Source organism: Oratosquilla oratoria, chromosome 1 (assembly GCF_046742065.1).
Source record: "Oratosquilla oratoria isolate Oo_2021 chromosome 1, ASM4674206v1, whole genome shotgun sequence".
Lineage (NCBI taxonomy): Eukaryota > Metazoa > Arthropoda > Malacostraca > Stomatopoda > Squillidae > Oratosquilla > Oratosquilla oratoria.
This window is the reverse complement of record NC_134777.1, coordinates 30,416,898-30,436,897: the sequence shown is the minus strand read 5'-3', so window position 1 is coordinate 30,436,897 and position 20,000 is coordinate 30,416,898. Positions and strand designations below refer to the sequence as shown.

At 38.6% G+C, this 20,000-nt stretch overlaps 1 protein-coding gene across 1 annotated transcript in view; it reads left to right on the top strand.

Moving 5' to 3' along the window:
- LOC143032553 (hemicentin-1-like) overlaps positions 1-20,000 on the top strand; it is a gene marked incomplete at its 3' end in the record, with an annotated part of 400,485 nt that overhangs the window by 337,237 nt on the left and 43,248 nt on the right. Inside the window, 3 exon segments of the mRNA XM_076197423.1 lie at positions 16,039-16,216; positions 17,362-17,603; positions 17,857-17,988. Of these exon segments, the coding sequence (XP_076053538.1) occupies positions 16,039-16,216; positions 17,362-17,603; positions 17,857-17,988 (552 nt within the window).

Genomic DNA, 20,000 nt, shown 5'->3' with positions numbered 1-20,000 from the left:
GAGAGACGAGAGAGAGAAAGAGAGAGAGGCACAGAGAGAGAGGGGAGAGAGGAGAGGAAGAGTAGAGAGAGAGAGATGGGGGGGGGGTTACAAGGAGTCACAGGGAATCTCAGTGCTTCAAAAGATTTTGCAAACCTACTCCGAGGAGGTACCATTTAAAAGGTTACCGGAGATTCACACTAGAACCTACACTAGTGTATGACTCATAGCATGGGTTGTCCAAGGTTTAATTGTGTGTGACTAACCTTCTATCTTTTCACACTAATGTCTTCAAGGCGTCAGATAATAATGATAATTATGATGTCATTTACCTTGACTTGGGCAAAGCGTTCGATAAGGTGTCACACCAGACTACTAAATAAAGTCAAAGCCCATGGCATAGGAGGAAATGTGTTTGAATGAATTATAGGTTGGACCAATGACAGAAAATAGCGGGTCGCCATAAACGATGTGAAATCCAAATAAGGGAGTGCTTCTAGTGGGGTCCCCACGGCTCGGTTCTTGCTCCCTTATTGTTCATTATGTATACAAACGACTTGGACAATGGGGTTAATAATGGTGTTAGTATATTTGCGGGCGGCATTAAGATAGGACGGCTAATTAGGTTAGGAGAAGACGTCGAGATTCTGTAGGAAGATTTTAACAAATCGTTCACATGGTCGGTGAAATGGCAAATGAACTTCAATATTTCAAAGTGCAGCGTGTTAAACGTAGGGTTACACAACCCCGAAAGTAGATATAGCTTAGGTAACACATTTTTAGAGAAAACCGAATAAGAAAGAGGCTTGGAAGTTCTAGTGAGTCCTGACCTTAAATCCAGGAAATAGTGCATTAGCGCCAGGAATAAAGGTAACAGAACATTAGGTTTCACTGCTAGGACGGTTACAAATAGAAATGCAGAAGTAATTATAAAAGTTTATCTGGCGTTAGACCCTTCCTTGACTATGCGGTACAGTTTTTGTCTCCGTCCTATAGAATGGATATCAATTCATTAGAATCAGTGCAGAAGAAAATGACCAAAATGGTACATGGACTCAGAAATTTGCCTTACAAAGAGAGGCTTAGGCACTTTAAGTACACTCTGGAAAGACGCAAAGTGCGAGTTGGTCTAATAGAGGTGTTCAAGTGGATCAAAAGCTTTAACAAGGGTGACGCAAGCAAGGTCATCATATTAAGACAGCCGGACAGGACCCACAGTAATGGATTTGAATTGGACAAAATTAAATTTGAAAAGGAAATAAGCAAGAACTGGCTTACTAATAGGGTGGTCAACAAATGGAATAGACTTAGTAACCATGTAGTGATCGCTGAAACTATCGGTTGTTTTAAGAAAAGGTTAGACAACATTATGGATGTGAATGACAGGTGGTAAAGGTAATGGAACAGTCTAGTGTAGGCTCTATGGACTCTTGCAGTCTCCTTCATTCTTATGTTCTTATGTGTAGCACCTTGTCAAACCGACTTTATAACTGGTCAACCGAGGAACTGTTTAACACGTTCTTTGGCAGTCTGTTCCAAGTGCTGCAGGTTTTATGGGTGGAAATGTCACCACCCTTGTCACAAGAGTAACGAGGGGGATTGAGAGAAAGAGGGATATATACTGTATATATATATATATATATATATATATATATATATATATATATATATATATAGAGAGAGAGAGAGAGAGAGAGAGAGAGAGAGAGAGAGAAGAGAGGAGAGATAGATAGAGAGAGAGAGAGAGAGAGAGAGAGAGAGAGAGAGAGAGAGAGAGAGAGAGAGAGAGAGAGAGAGAGAGAGAGAGAGAGAGAGAGAGAGAGGGGCAGAGAGAGAGAGAGAGAGGGGCAGAGAAGGAGAGAGAGAGAGAGAGAGAGAGAGAGAGAGAGAGAGAGAGAGAGAGAGAGAGAGAGAGAGAGAGAGAGAGAGAGAGAGAGAGAGAGAGAGAGAGAGAGAGAGAGAGAGAGAGAGAGAGAGAGAGAGAGAGAGAGAGAGAGAGAGAGAGAGAGAGAGAGAGAGAGAGACACCGTTCCACAGTTGCGTCCCTTCTAACCCTCCCCTCTCCACCTCATCTCCACCAACATGTTTTGACATCTGAAGACAACTTTTCAAAAATTTAACAAGAATATGAAAATTAGCCTAGGCGCATTGCAGACTTCATGGAACTCGTCGTCCGTGATGTTAAAAAAAATGAAATTTATTATCTTATTATTTTAATGAGAAAGGCGGGCCGCGGGGTGGTGGCTTGCCATCGCGAGGCGGACATACGCCCGTCATTCTTGGAAACTTGTGAAAGACTGACTACTAAAAGTTAATAAAGGTAATAGGAATCGTGGGTCTTCATCGGAATATTTGGACCCAACGTTTAAGAGAAAATATTATTTTGCGCACGTGCGACATTCTAAAGGATTGTTGAGAATTTAAGGAGGGCATGAAGGAGTGGTTATCTGATGAAAATCGTTAAGAATATAAAGAAGGTATTGGGGCTGATAGCCTGACGCCGAACTTCAGCACTTAGTCAGATGTTAGTTAACAATGGTTACTATAACACAGATTTTGATCAAATTACTAAATACTTGCTAGACTGTCGTGCCTCTGAGTGCTCTTCGTGTCAGCAAAACAAGATCATAGTTTACTACTAAAATATTTATAGCAGTTTGTACCGGGAAGACGAAAAACGTATTAAAGACATCGTATTCAGGAATTGCAAACAGGTGGATGACAGCCATGTCTTACGAATGGTGATTTTTTATAAGAACCCCCGCACTTGCTCCTTAGTCCTGAAAAATTATTTATCTGGCAAGTCTGGGACTCTGTCAAAAACTAATGTTGTGTACAGATTTAACTGTAATTATGGATACTGCACGCTCTACGATGTGCATACATTTGGTTTACGACCAGTAGTCTCAGCCGTCGCCTAACGCTCCATCTCCAACAGGGAGAGATTAAAAAACATTTTCAGCATGAGCAACAATCTACCTTTGATAGAGTAACCATTGTTAACAACAATGAAGTAGTTACACAGTGTAATGATATTAGAGAATTAAGAATGCTAGAGGCTATGTACATCAGGGAATGGGCTCCTACCATTAATATTCAGTCTAACATGGTAACGGCCATTCCCTTATTCAATAGCTCCTCAAGAAATGTGAGATCTAATCCCACTAATAGTGGGATTATATCCACCCCTCTTGCATTGCCTACTGCCCCAACTCCCACTTTCCCCCCTCCCCCCTCCTCTCAGACGATCAGCTCGGGTCAGGTCGACGGCCCACACACTATTGTAAGCCTTTACATGTATATGAAAAGACGTCACCTTGTTCAGTCTGTGAAAATGTAGTTGTTCTGTGCCTGTTCAATTGTGTTGTGTTGAATTGTAATATATTATTTTGAGAATGACTCCTTGAAGTCGAAACGTCAAATCATGTGTTATCAAAATGGATAACTGTGGACAACTCGTTTACGACCATCCTCCCAAAGTCAGAACTGTTGTGAGGAGAATTGAAAATATTAGGAAGAAAATCAATAATTGTGATAATGTTGTGGTGTTTAATTTAGTGCAGTGTGCATATATATATATATATATATATATATATATATATATATATATATATATATATGTGTGTGTGTGTGTGTGTGTGTGTGTGTGTGTGTGTGTGTGTGTGTGTGTGTGTGTGTGTGTGTGTGTGTGTGTGTGAATAATTCGCTAGTGGACAGCGACATCAATCATAGAATAGCGATTATCAATCGGGCTTTGAACGAGACCTTGTACGAAGGTGGCTAATGAAAGTATACTAACAATGTAAAATATTGTATTAATCACTTCAATAAGCACTACAATGATAACAATGTACAACAACTTTAATACATTTATATAAGGAGAAAACATATATCTCCCGATCTAATAATTTATACACACATTATTCACAAATATATGATGCTTACACGTAACCACAACATAGCTCGGCTACCACCACTCGGTGACCCCACCGAACAATCGAGAAGAAGAAATGACCAGGCAAAACAAAAGCAAACCATATATAACACAGTCCGCACACAGTATAGGCTAATTACAAAAGTGTGGAAAAGTATGATGACATTAGCAAACCTAGATACATAAGCATAACATACATAATTACATGACATAAGGACTATACATAGGAATACATACACAAAACAAGAAGAAATATATAAATAAGAACGGTATACACGTACAAGAAATACACAAAAGAAATGTATATAAGCACAAGAAATATACATAAGAACTGTTTACAAATACAAGAAATATACATAAGAACTGTCGCCAGTTAACTTGAGACAAAAAGACAGCAATTGCCGGACGTCCGGGACATGACACAAAAGTTACACATAATACAAATCAATACACCCAGTAGATAACCAAGATTATCCATTATACAAACAATACACTTAATAAACAAAATACAAAGTACAGGTCAAGACAATCATGAGTGATAACATAAGCAATGCACATATACAATTATGAAGACATAGGACCCCTTGAACGGAGATTATAATTGTGAGGGGTAGATACAGAAGACATAGTTTGTACAGGGAGCCTTGGTGGAGGTTGAGTAAATGCAGGGATAGGCATGCTTTCATCTTAAGTCTATCAAAATTCAACATGCACCACTTCGACTAGTCCTTGGGAAGGATCAAAGAGTCTGAATTTATTTGGATGCAATTTCCCAGCAATTAAAAGGGAACCTATAAATTTTCAATTAAATTTAGATTGGCAGTCAGGCATGCTCTTATAAACATGATCACCAATACTAGTGTTGACAGGCTTAGCTCGGATATGCTGGTGTTTCAACATTTTGGTTTTAGAGACATCAAGTTGATCTCTTACAGAACTATATATATTTTGCAATGTATGATATTGGAGTTGACTACAGTCCTCAATATTGTAGAGGAGATGAGCAGGACTATCAAGCACATCATAAGGGAGTCGTTTTTCACTCCATGAATGACGTAATGAGGCGTCTTGCACGTAGAGACATTAATGGTACTGTTAATATAAGCACAAACAGGTGGAAGCCAATCATCCCAAGATTCAGGAAGTCTACTAGCAATGTGCCTGAGTATATCCAAAATATTCCTATTCATCCTCTCTACAAGATCATTGGATGCAGGGTGGTAAGCAGTCACGAATGTTTGCGTATTGCCGTAACGCTCACAAATGTTCGCTAAAACCTCATTCCTAAATTCCGACCTATTGTCACTAAGGAGCATCGAAGAAGAAGTGTATGGACAAAAAACTTGAGAAACTAAAGCATGGGCTATTACTGGAGCAGACTTGCTACGTAAGGGAGCCAGTATTAGAAAACGACTAAAATGGTCCACACACGTAACGACATACACAGAACCTTGTGTACTATGAGGCAGCTGTAAAAGGTCTATAGCCATAGTCTGAAAAGGACAAGAAGGAGTAGGGTACTCTAAGGTGGGAGCAGTGTGCGTAGAACCTTTGTTCTGGGCACAAGAGCTATACTGGGCTACATGAAAGGTAATGCCCAGTCGCATTTTAGGCCAATAATACTTCTCACATGCCATAGCCAGAGATGTGTCACGACCTGGGTGACCAGCCTGAGGGGCTGGATCACTAGCTGTGCCATATCCACATCCTGCTCAAACACTTCCACATTGCGAATGAGAACCTTGTACTGCAAGGAAAATTGGGACAGGGGAACAGGTAAATCTAGTAAGGTGGTATTATCACCAGACTCCAAAGCATAAATAACAGCAGAACAAACAGGGTCCTCACGCTGAGCTTTGGCCAGATCCTTCAGAGAGAAGTTGTCAATTACTGTAACAGCAGTGACAGGATATTACGTGAAAGTGCATCAGCAGCATTGTTTGCACGCTCTGAAATATGTTTAAGGTTTGAGTTAAATTCCTCAATCATGAGAAACCATCTGGCTAGGCGGCCTGAAAAGTTTTTACCCTTGAAAAGCTGAGTGGCATCAATGTGGTCCATATAGACCGTAACAGGATATCCAAAAATTATATCACGAAAATGCTAAACCCACACCATTGCCAGGAATCTCCAAATGAATAACAGAGTAACGGGACTCAGGCTTGTTAAGAATGTGACTAGCATATGCAAGAACATGGGGTCTACATTCGTCTACTTGTTGCATAAGTACAGTTCCAATACCTATATCAGAAGCATCTGTACAAATAATAAAAAAGAAGGCTATAGTCCGGGAATGCCAACACAGGCGCTTCAGTAACTGCATGCTTCAAGGAATCAAAACTTTCCTGATGAACATCACGGCACTGGAAGGAAGTGTCCTTGGGGAGACATATTAGAGGGGAAGCAATTGAAGCAAAATTCCAAATAAATGCACGATAGTACCCTGCCAGCCCAAGGAAGGAACGTACATGCTCAACTGACTTAGGTGTAGGAAGTCCCTAACCGCCTTGGCCTTATCGTCAGTAGTGTGAATACCATGTTTGTCTACAACATGACCTATGCTAGACTTAAGAAAAGAACACTTGGGCAAATTGAGTTTCGATCCAGCATCAGGAAATCGTTGTAAGACCATGGACAACTTAGTGAAGTGGCTTTCCACATTCTTGGAAACTAAGATTAAATCATCCAGGTAAACAAAAAGTCCATGGCCTACTAGGTCATAAAAAATGGAGTTAATCATGCTCTGGCAAGTCAAGGGAGCGTTCCTCAACCTTATGGGGCAACGAAGCCATTCATAATTTTCATTGGGAGTAGAAAAGGCCGTGACCTTACAAGACTTCTCCTCCAGGGGTATCTGCCAAAAACCCGCTTTTATGTCTAAGGTGGTGAACACCGTATTACCAGTGCCAATGGACTGGAGAGGGTCACTTGATACAGACAAAGGGTAATGATCTGGAATAATGACCTCGTTAGCTCGCTTATAATCAATAACAGGACGAAAAGATCCATCCTTCTTGGGCATCAGGAGGAGTGGAAAATTTCACTCCGAGTGAGACTCTTGTACAATGCCTACACGTAACATGTCGTCAACCAATGATTGTGCTATAAGCCGACGAGAGTGACGCAACTTGTAAGAGGGAATGTAAACAGGACGAGTACCTGGATGAGGATCAATTATATGAACCATACGACCTGTAAGTCTTAACGGATCAACAGGCAAAGCCAAAGCCTGACGGTGGGTCACTAACAGTTCAATGAGATGAGCCGTCTCATCAGGAATATCAATCTCACCTATAAACGTTGCAAATTTGGAGGCCAAGTGAGCTGTTTCACCTGCTTGCGGAAACTGTAGCACAGAATCCTGGAAAGCATCAACGTCAACTACTTAAGGAGTCTAAGTGACTGCCTGGAGAGAGAATGATAGGAGCACCCGTGAAGTTGGTTACCATAGCTGTGGTGACATGATCCTGGCGAATAGTGGAGAGAGTCCTTTCCAAAGCAAGGCGACGAACACGAACAGAGTCAGGCTGATACAAAACGTCAGAACCAAATGGAGCAACTGAAATGCGCACCGGAACTCGAACCGTACTGGAAGGTCCAATACGTTGCTCTCCTACAACAACAGCAGCACCAGAAAGAATAGGAGAGTTAAAGCAAGGACGTCCTTTCGAAGGTAACTGTAGGACCTGATCGTGCACAGGAGGGCAGTCACAAATGGAATCTGGCCTATCTGTTGCAGAAATAACAAAATTACAGAAAATCATTACACGGCGACTAGGAGATATATCAATGCCATGTGCTGTAGGAGCATCGATGCCCAAGAAGCAATCACACATAAGAACACTACCAGATACAGCAACAAAAGTGACATGGAAAACTGTAGCATGCGAGGAAAATCTTAAGGGAATGCGAACAGACCCAAGAATAAGCAAGGGAGAAACTTCTACAGAATCCATCTGACACAATGGCTCATACCTTCACATTATTAAATCAGGATCCTTCTGTTCCTAAATTTTCTGGTGATGATCCCCAATATAAAGCTAGTAATTTTATCCGTTAGTGTAAAGATTGTATTGTAAATACTAATGTTTCATTAGGTTATGAGATTTTTTTTTTTTTTTTTTTTTTTGAGGTCAGGTCTTGTGCCTAATTCATTGGCTTCTGAAATTTTCTCTGTTTCGTGTCTCGACCCTAAGTCTTTGGATTACAATTATGATCTATTTTGTTCCAATTTCCTTTAAAAAAATTCTGATCGTCTTGTAGGCAATTTCTTTCAACAGTGGTTTAAGCTGGCTGGTGTTCTTACACCCAGATTGGGCACTCCTGACTATAGGCGTGCTCAGGCCCAGGCCAGCAAATGTGTTGTTGAAGCCCCCGATTCTTTCTCCCATTCAGAGTGGGTTGATCATGGCACTATCACTTTAGATAGGTTTCGCCTTATTTTGGAATTTCTTTTATACATCATTTTCTTACCACCTTTTGAGAGGAAAGCTGCTTCTTCTCTCAGCTACAAGACAGATGACTCTACTATCTTTCGCAAAAAGGCTTTCATGTAAACTTAGGGAAGTGCCTTCTGACTCCTTGTGTATTAGCAATGCTCAGCAACATATCAATGTTCCTAGTTCGCCTCCTCCATCCCTTCAGCCTTCAATTCTTTCTCACAGCTCCCGTTCGTCTATATTTACCCTTTCTGTACTCACATGTACCTATTGTAACAAGTCAGGTCATTCGAGTGCTTTTCGTTTTCGCCGTAAGCGTAGGAATTTATCGGACGTTTCTTCTAATGTGACGCATGACCTCTCTAAAGTAGAGCCGCTGGATAAGCTTAGCTACTGTCATATCCATGGTCATTGTAAACACTCGACTGATCAGTGTTTCAAGGTTTTGAAACTTAGAACTGAGACTTTTCATCACCCTAGACAATCTTTGTTCTATTTTCACCGGAGCCCGTTTCACAGCCCAAAGATTTGACCGGTAATGTTAGGTTCCTTGGTGGCTGCTGAGTCTTCTCAGTTACTCACCTTCCAATTTCTTACAGAGAATACACCTATTTCAGTCACCGTAGATACTGGTGCCGAATGTAGTCTTATAAGTAGAAAAGCTTATTATCCTCTCCCTTGCTTATTCTTGGGTCTGTTCGCATTCCCATAAGGTTTTCCTCGCATACTACAGTTCTCCATGTCACTTTTGTTGCTGTATCTGGTATTGTTCTTATGTGTAATTGCTTCTTGGGCATCGATGCTCTTACAGCACATGGCATTGATATATCTCCTAGTCGCCGTGTAGTGATTTTCTGTAATTTTGTTATTCCTCCAATAGATAGGCCAGATTCCATTTGTGACTCCCCTCCTGTGCACGATCAAGTCGTACAATTGCCTTCGAAAGGACCTCCTCGCTTTAACTCTCCTATTCTTTCTGGTGCTGCTGTTGTTGTAGGAGACCATCGTATTGGACCTTCCAGTACGGTTTGAGTTCCGGTGCACATTTCTGGTGTCCCCTTTGGTTCTGACGTTTTGTATCAGCCTGACTCTGTTCGTGTTCGTCGCCTTGCTTTGGAAAGGACTCTCTCCACTATTCGCCAGGATCATGTCACCACAGCTATGGTAACCAACTTCACGGGTGTTCCTATCATTCTCTCTCCTGGCAGTCACTTAGGCTCCTTTGAAGTAGTTGACGTTGATGGTTTCCAGGATTCGCCTCCTGTCATTGTAGGTTCTGTGCGACAGTCGCCACAAGCAGGTGACACAACTCACTTGGCCTCCAAATTTGCAGCGTTTATAGGTGAGACATATTCCTGATGAAACGGCTCATCTCACTGAACTGTTAGTGACCCACCGTCAGGAGGCTTTGGCTTTGCCAGTTGATCCGTGTGGTTCATAGGATTGATCTTCAACGAGGTGCCACCATATATACGAGGGTGGCTAATGAAAATATACTAACAATGTAAAATACTATATTAATGACTTCAATAAACACAACAACAACAAAAAACCGTGCGTACGCTTTAAAGGCATAATCGAAATTGACGCCACTTTGGGCTGGCGAGAAAACTCTCCAGCAGAACACTTGGTTCGAACAATATGTTGATTTTACAAACACAAAATACAAATAATGCACACAATGATAACAATGTACATCAATTCTAATACATTTATATAGGGTCAAAACATATATCTCCTGAGCTAGTATTATAGACACACAATATTCACAAATATAGGGTGCTTACACGTATACCACAGCAACCTTGGTTCGAACCCCGGGGCGACTGTTGGAAATTATTTGATATACATATACATATACATATGCATATACATATACATATACATATACATATACATATAAATATACATATACATATACATATACATATACATATAAATATACATATACATATACATATATACATATTCTCATACATATCCATATACATATACATATACATATACATATACATATACATATACATATACATATACATATGCATTACATATACATATACATATTCATATACATATACATATACATATACATATACATATACATATACATATACATATACAAAAAAGCCATTTCTCCCTTGTAAAAGGGGATGGCCAGACAAGGCACCCACCCTTCATACATTCCACACCCATCCAACAGCCATTTGTCTTTTCTTTCATCTTGGCCACTTGCAAACGAATAGAAAAAAGAGTCACATTGAGGATATAATATTAGGAATAAACTAGCAGATTAAAAGAGAGAGAGAGAGAGAGAGAGAGAGAGAGAGAGAGAGAGAGAGAGAGAGAGAGAGAGAGAGAGAGAGACTAGGAATTCAGTGCATTGTAACAGCGGTTCTTTTATATTTTTTCCGTTATCTTTAATAATGGTATTTGATAATGTATGTATGTATGTATGTATGTATGTATGTATGTATGTATGTATGTATGTATGTATATATGCACATTGTTATTAATTGATTAATTTCCACCACCAATTCTTCTGCCATTGTAACATCTGAGTTCCTTTACACTTGGAAAGGTATACACTCACATATACGCCACTCCTAGCCCTTTAGCACTATTCTTTTGGAAAAGATTGTAGCGAAACTAGTCAAGAATAAAACTCGGAATAAGATTCCAGTCTTTCCTCTTCCCATCCACTTCAACTTGCCAGAATGTTTCAACAATCATGTATGTCTGGATATATGTGCGTGTTGTATTAAATACATACTACATACATACAAATACATACATACATGCATATAAATACATACTACATACTGTAGTATACAGGAAAGGAACAACGCTTGTACCTAGATTGAAATTCATATATAGGTTCAGCTTGAGGTACATCACCTTTTAAGGTATTCCAATAGTTCATGTGTTTCTATATGTACTTCCTCAACATTTCAAGTGAGAGAGAAGTTCAAACTTTACTTCAATTCAGCAATAGGAAGTCTGACTTTGCTCTGTGTTGTGTCGTCTGTGTAGTCTGAGTCTCACTTTGCGTTTAGATTGTCTCTCTTCACAGACTAACTACCTTGGTTGCTGCTCTTTGTATCTTTTCAATATTGGTTATAACTTCAAATCTGTACGTGGAACATACCACTCTTGTATATTCCATTCTTGGATGGGTTAGACTCTATGAATTCTTTCATCGTCTCTTCACTCATGTTCTGCAGTAATCCATACGTTTCTCCCACAGTTTTACTGATGTTTTTGTCAGATGACAGGCTGTCTTTCAACAAAACTCCTACATTTTTCATTTCATTTACCTTTGTAAATGATCATCTTCTCAAGGGGAAGTTCAGTGATAGACATTTTGAGCGATTCCTGATTTCCATCACATGGTACCTTTTGATGTTAAAATTAATTTCACACTTTTGACCTCAGGAGCATATTTGCTGTAGCTGACAGCCCTCTCTTTTTACTACCATGACATTTATGAGCTGCATATATGTCAACGTGGCAAGTTGTACTTTCTATGTCATCAACGAAGATAAGAAATATTATATGTCCCAGTACCGAACCTTGTATGATTCCGCAGGTCACTACCCTCCTTTCTGACATCTTATCTTTTACTACTGTTCTCTAGAAAATCTTCCATTCGTTTGAGAAATGTTCCTCTTCGTCCTCCATTATGCCCCAATTTCCATAAAAGTCGGCCGTGAAGTACTTTATTGACGAGTTAAACACCATATGAGAACGGAGCCTTTATTTGTACGACGTTTCGCTTATTACAGCTTTTTCAAGAAATAAGTGAAATAAGCGAACCGTCGAACAAATAAAGGCTCCGTCCTCATATGGTGTTTAACTCGTCAGTCTTGTCGGCAACTGCTACTTTCATAAAAAGTACTTTATTGAAGGCCTTCACTAGATCGAGGTACACACAGTCCACCAAGTCCTCCCTCTCCTGAACCACATCGATTACTTTCGAGTAAAATCTTAATAAACCAAATAAACACGATGTTCCAGATCTGAATCAAAACTTACTGTCAGTCAGGATGTTAATTTTTTTCAAAATATTTGACCCAGCAACTTTTCAAAAATCCTTTCACATAATTTCACTGTTGTGCTGATCCTTATTTTGACCTTTATGAATTGGTACTACATCAGCCCTGTTCTAGTCCTGTGGTACTATTCTTTATTTCAATTCATAAACAGTTACTCCCGAAATCTAGTCTGCCATCTGCTACATTCTTTAGATATGCAGTTAAATCCAATAAGGCCCTGATTTTTTTTACTGATCACAAAATATTGGGCACTCCTCTCACTTATACATTTACATCATCTAAACTTATACCAATGCTCACCTATCCTTACCCCTAAAAAACTAATCCCCTTTACGAGGAAGGATTGTAAACTCGTCCATTATTTCCGCCGAAACTAAAGCCTCCTCAAAAATCTCAATCGCCCTGTTAGTTTGGGGATTCCTTCCCTGTGCTTTAGTGCACCATTGATAAACCAGTAAAACAGCTTTGTTTTGTGTTTGTATTTATCTACATTACCTTTACCAAAATGTCTTTTCTGTATAGTGAATCTTCTGTAGTCATTTCTTGGTCGTTTGTCATCTTATGTTCTAATATGTTCTAATGCTTCTTTTCTATCTCCTTTGTGCCCAAGCGATTTTCATCTCTCACACTTCTTATGAAAGCAGTCACGTTTTCGCTTTTTCCTCCCTCTAATCTACCTCAGATAATGTTCACCTACGAATTGTTAATGTTAAAAGAATTAATAGGATCCTATTTCCTCTTTCCGTGTATGTGTGTGTGTGCGTGCATGCGCTCACGCGTATGCTTCTGCGCGTGAAAATGTGTATTCACCTTGGTCTTGGTCTTTTGGATCACGTGTTGGACTCGTGGTCGATAGTTCTTTCCCTCCCGGAAGAGAGCTCAGAGCTCGTATGACCGATCTATGGGTAATGCTATGACCTTACACGCACACACACACCCAACTCCCCGCCCACGAGAGTTGGAGTAACGACTCGAAGCGCAGCGATACTGAAATAATTTCAGCCCTGGGCAGGATTCGAACCAGGTACCACCGTCACCCCCGTGCTGACAGTCTGAGACTCTACCAGCCGGGCCACCGAGTGTGCGTGTCCATGTTTCTTTTGATCTGAGTTCCGCCATGCTATTTTAATCATGTTCCTCGTGGCGAAGTGGATGTAGCTTTGTCTTGATCAATCCCTTCCGAGGCGAAGGCGCGTTCCCTTTCCTTGTGACGTCCCTTTGGTTGCAAAAAGAGGTTATACGATTAATTTTTTTCATGGCGAAATGGGACCTGGATTTGTTCCATGTTATACGACATTGTCAAGGAAAAAAATAGTAAGTTTAATGAGACCCGGCCGACGGTGAAATTAATTTCGCTTGCCTTCTCGAAATGATATACTTAACCTTATTCGTTTTGATGTTCCTCCCACCTCCCCCCCCATTCCCCTTCCCCCCCGAACTGAAGGCATCAGCTGAGCAGAATAGTCAATGAACACCTGAAGACATCTATAAAACTTACAACCGTGTCGAAGAAATTAAGAATAAATATCAGACCTACAGATGATTAATAGTCTTGTTTTAGATATATATTCATTCACTTAATTTCAACATTTATCTATGTTCTTAATTGATTGATTGGTTGATTTATCTATTTATTCATTATTATTTGCCCAATTAACCAAGTTTTTTGTTCATTTATTTGTTTATCTACGTTATTGGTGCATTAACAACTAGGACATTTCCAAAAGTGTAGAGATGAGATTGTATATTAGAATTTGTTTCAGCCACTTAATCAAGTCAAAATCTGGAGTTATTGGTGCATTAACAACTGGAGCATTACCAAAAGTGTTGAAATTCGATATCAAAATTTGTTTCAATCAAATCAAGTTTGTATGAGTTTAACAACTAAAAATTGCCATAAGTGTGGAAATTCGATATTAAGATTTGTTTCAGCCGCTTAATCAAGCCAAGTTTGCATGAGACTGATAGAATCACTTGGCTGGATCCAGACTTAAACATGTAACTATGTTACACACAGGAACCCACAGTCGGAGAAAGAATAAACTTCGAATAAAGAAAAATCCTATATTTCGGCTATCAACTGTAGCCCTGAAGAGGGCTACAGTTGATAGCCGAAATATAGGATTTTTCTTTATTCGAAGTTTATTCTTTCTCCGACTGTGGGTTCCTGTGTGTAATTTACAAATGTGCTACTACATTTCTGTTTAGAAATGTAACTATGTGTATGGTGGTGAAGCTATTGACCGTAGGGGTAGGAAGTTAACTGACTTGAAGTTGAATTAAATTGCAGTAGAAAGTTACCGGAGTTGAATTAAATTGCTTGAAGGCTGACAGAATGAAATAAGATTTAATTCATTATTACTCTATCCGTTTATTTCTTATTGTTTATACATCTATTTTTATTATAGATTACTATTATTTTTGTTTATCATTTTCTATTATTCATCTTTTTGATTATCATTTATCATTATCTGTGTATGTACTGTGTCTTACTGCATTGCATTTGACCCAGGACAGTTGACGGATAAGGGGGAAAACCTCTTGGTACATAGATAATCTATTTATCAATTTCATTTATTTATACATTTTTTTATATCCAACCTAGTTATGGACCAAAAGGTCTCTTGTCAGCATGTCCTTCCTTTGTAATCCTTTGCAAAGAAGTGATATGAACAGAAGAGAATAAAAGTGTTAGCTTCTTAGATACTGTACCGCACCTGAAAGTCCTATTTCAGATTTCATATAATTTTCTGTTTTTCATCTTTAGCTGTTCTACTTTGCTTTGTTTGTGTCTGTTTCTTTGTTTATATGTCTATTAATCTACATACCTATTCATTTGAAGTAGCTATTTACTTATTTGATTTTATTTCAGTACTTTATTTTTTAATGTGTAGTTTAGTAGCGAGTATAGTCTGACCAAGATCAACATGGATGCAAGTTTGTTGGAAAATTATTTCAAATAAATGTAATAAAGTACTTTTTCTTCAATCAGGTTTTGATATATGGAATGGTCTACCATTCAACGTCATCGATTATTTCACTGAAGAGGTACTCAAAAAACGTCTCGACATTAACTTACTGCAAATCCACGACTAGAATTATTTACTTCTTAATATATCAAAGAAAGAATGATAATAGTAATAATAATATTAATGATAGATTAGGCACCCAAACAGCTATATAAAGACCAATAGGTCTGTTGCTGTTTATTTGTACATGTAAATCCATGTAACACCAGCATCAACAGTAAAGACATAATACAGAATGAGGAGAAGTAGGAAGAGGGAAGAAGAAGAAGAAGAAAAAAAAAACAGAGAGAGGAGGAGGAGGACGAGGAGGAGGAGTAGCAGCAGAAAATACCAGCATAATCGCCATTACTACCACTGCCTCTACTGCAACTATTATAATCACTGCTACTACTACTACCGTTATTTCTGTCACTACCACCACCACTACTTCCCCTACGCCTCATATCATTAGTCCTACTATTACCACCAACCTGACCACTAACACCAGTTCGACCATTACCACCACCAACAACCTTCCATCCTCCGCCACCACCAGCGGCACCGTCTCCAGCGGGCAAACCGTACATCATATTCTGAATATTTTCTCCCGCTCCCTTCTCCTGCAGAGGATTACGTCCAGACAGGCCCGGGATCTCTGTACGCAGCATCTTCCAGGTCCTTCTCCCTTGGGGGCTTCCATCTTCCCTACGCCTGGAACACCTCCATCACTTACGACCCTGAGCTCGGGACCATGCCCATGTTGGTGGAGCAGCTTCATGCCAACGGCCTTGGAGCCATGTACAGGTAGCCCATTCCGTTTTTATGTCCCTGGGCTTTATCAGTGAAAAACGAGTATACGTGTGGGGTGGGCTATTACGTATTTTGATATCAGATGGGGTTAAACGATAGACAAGGGGAAGTCAGAGAAAATCATCTCCCTGCTAGAAATCGTCAAAACCCGTCAGCATCCTCGCTTCTATCTGGATGTGCATCCCCAGGGGACCGATTCTTGGTCTCCGGAACGTATACAAGATGCCTGTCCATCAATTTCGATCACGTTTTCTCCACTTATTTTCATAAGGAGAGTTGCTACCAGGCGACTGTTCTCTTGCACATTAATGCAGCACATGAAAGATTCCAGCGTTTCTGCGGGGATGAGTGTTTCAAGCCAGTAAAACTCGAGGCAGTTATTTATCTATTTCATATATATATATATATATATATATATATATATATATATATATATATATATATATATATATATATATATATACTGTATATATGTATGTATAAATCTATACATACATGTATATATGTATAGGTACGTATAAATATATATATGTATAAATCTATATATACATATATACAGGCATGTATATATCCATATAAATATATGTATATTGACATATATACATATATATGTATATATATATATATATATATGTATATATATATATATACATATAATATATTTATATATACATATACATATACATATACTGTACATGTATATATGCATATAAATATATGTATATTGACATATATACATATATATGTATATGTATATATATATATATACATATAATATATTCATAATACATATATACATATACATATACATATATACTTTATACATATACATATACATATACATATACATATATACATATATATGTATATATACATATATATGTATATATATATACATATAATATATACATATACATATAATATATACATATATACTTTATACATATACATATACATATACATATATACATATACATATACATATATATAAATACATATGCATATACATATACATATGCATATACGTATACACATACATTTACATATATATATACATATACATATACATATACATATACATATACTTATTTTATCTGCTTACTCAATGATCCGTTAAAATTATGTTTTCGCAATTACAGTAACACTTTGGGAGATCTGGACTACATCGTATCCACTTCGATGTCTCCTGGTACCCAAGGATCTGAGGAATGTCCCAAGGGATTCACCATAGATCCTGAAGGACCTTTTTGTCGCGACGACGACGAATGTGATCACATGGGGGAGACGATCTGCTCCCACGGCTGCGCGAACAGCGTCGGGTCCTTTTCGTGCACGTGCCCCACCGGATACACGCTAGGTCCTGACGGCACTCAGTGCATGGGTAGGTGGCTCCTCTGTCTGCTCATGTGTGTATCTATTTACCCACTCACATGTTCAATTGATTTATCTTTATCTATCTACTTAGGTGTACATATACCACCACCATGACCTCCAAACCCAAAATGCACCAGAAACACGAGGTCAAAACGCTACAACAGCAACAATGTCCTTTCTGCCACTTGTCCATCAGCAACATGCGGACCATCTGACTACGTGATTCACCTGACCACCTATTCCTTCCTGTCCATCCACAGATGTGGACGAATGTGCCACAGGAAACGTGTGCGGCCCGAGGGAGACCTGTTCAAACACCCCAGGGTCTTACACCTGTGTATACAACTGCGCCCCCGGATTCCGAACAAGCCCTTCAGGAACCTCGTGTCAGGGTAAGGCTCCTTCTTCGCTCCTTCTTCTGCTTTCAGTAGACGGTCTCTGTGGTTCGTCTTCTTTAACGACCTGGTGTCTCTCTCTCTCTCTCTCTCTCTCTCTCTCTCTCTCTCTCTCTCTCTCTCTCTCTCTCTCTCTCTCTCTCTCTCTCTCTCTCTCTCTCTCGCTCTCTCTCTCTCTCTCTCTCTTTTCTTATTTTAGCTGACGCCATTTTTTTTTATCAGCGTGGATCTCCTATGGTATCGAGGCGCATATAGAATATCTTACTTAATTTCTTAATTTTTCGATAATCGTTGTGCGGCTTCAGAACCGAGATACTTAGTGCATAACATTATGCTTCGACGGACACGTCATTCGTCTATGTTAGTTTGAAATCTCTATTCATAAAAGAACGATTACCCCTTCATACTACTGCTGTCCCTTTTTTACGTTATTCCCTTGAACCTGCACTGCACCGCTTATGAGAGTCTATCTCTTCCTTATCCTCTTAAATAGGACTACTGAAGGGACCATGGATTCTGCAATTTGTATTTTCCTCAAGTATTAGAGATGCTGGGAGAAGAAGTCCAGCTAGAACTCTTAGTAATCATTAAATGTGCGTAGTTGTGGTATGATTGTGAGCAAAAAGGAAGGAAAACAGAAGTCAGAGAGGAAAAGGAAAGCGGAAGACGACGGCAGAAATTTGACAGAAAAAACTGAAGTGAATAGAAATGTGTCTCGGAAGGAAATGTAGAGTGGTAAGGGGGCGATGAGAGACGTAGAGAGAAGAATATAAAGGGTGCAGACGAACAGAAAATAAAGGAGGTAAAGCGAAGATAGATAGATTTTTTCAGAGATTTATGAAGTGTTGACGAGGACAGGGATTGATTGATTGTGAATATGATAGAAGAAGAAAACTATTTGGTTAAAATAAAAGATAAGATACAAAAGACGTTGAAAATAATGAAAGCAGGTACGACACCTGGGTGAGATGGATGTTATGTGGAATGTTTGATGTAAGTAGGAGCAGGAATAGTGGATTAGTTAGTGATATTATATATGTATATGTATATGTATATGTATATGTATATGTATATGTATATGTATATGTATACGTATATGTATATATATATATATATATATATATATATATGATAATATATACATACATATATATATATATATATTTATATTTGTATATGTATGTATATATATGTATGTATATATATGTATGTATATATATGTATGTACATATAAATATATATATATATATATATATATATATATATATATGTGTGTGTGTGTGTGTGTGTGTGTGTGTGTGTGTGTGTGTGTGTGTGTGTGTGTGTGTGTGTGTGTGTGTGTGTGTTTTAGTGTAATTCATTAGAAACCCCATTTTTGTACCCAGCTGGTACTTGCACAAACCAAAACTCAAAAGAAATATCCATGAAATGATATCCAATTTTGTTTCTGTCTGCAAAAGTGCGTATGCATTTGTAAACTGAAATATTCATGGGTTAACTTTCTGGCCTAAATGATAAATATTGTTTGGAAACGCTTAAAAACTCTCGAACCCGATGTTGGTAAACATATCAAGAGCACAATTGTGTTTATTAGATATTGGGAAATCTCTCATAAGTCCTGAATGTGTCTGCAGAGATGAAAATTTTGTTTTTTTGAATGACTTTTGTTTTTACAAAAGTTTTTTTATCGGTTAAGTAACATCGTGTGGTTCTTTCCAGATAAATAATAGTTAAATAGATAAGTAATACATAAATAGATGAATAGAAAAGTCATAATTGACTCAACTACTCAGAAGAGGTTAACTAATTTCTTTGAGTCTGTTTCTATTTGTGTCTCTGTGGCTTTAATTGATTCCTGTTGGTGGCTTTTTATCATTCACATGTACAGTATATCGCGACTTTGTATGTAATGTACACACTTATTTGTATTACGGTTTTGTAAGGTGCATGCATTTAGTTTACTCTGGGATTATATAGAGCCTATATCTATCGGTAAACTACCTCATCTC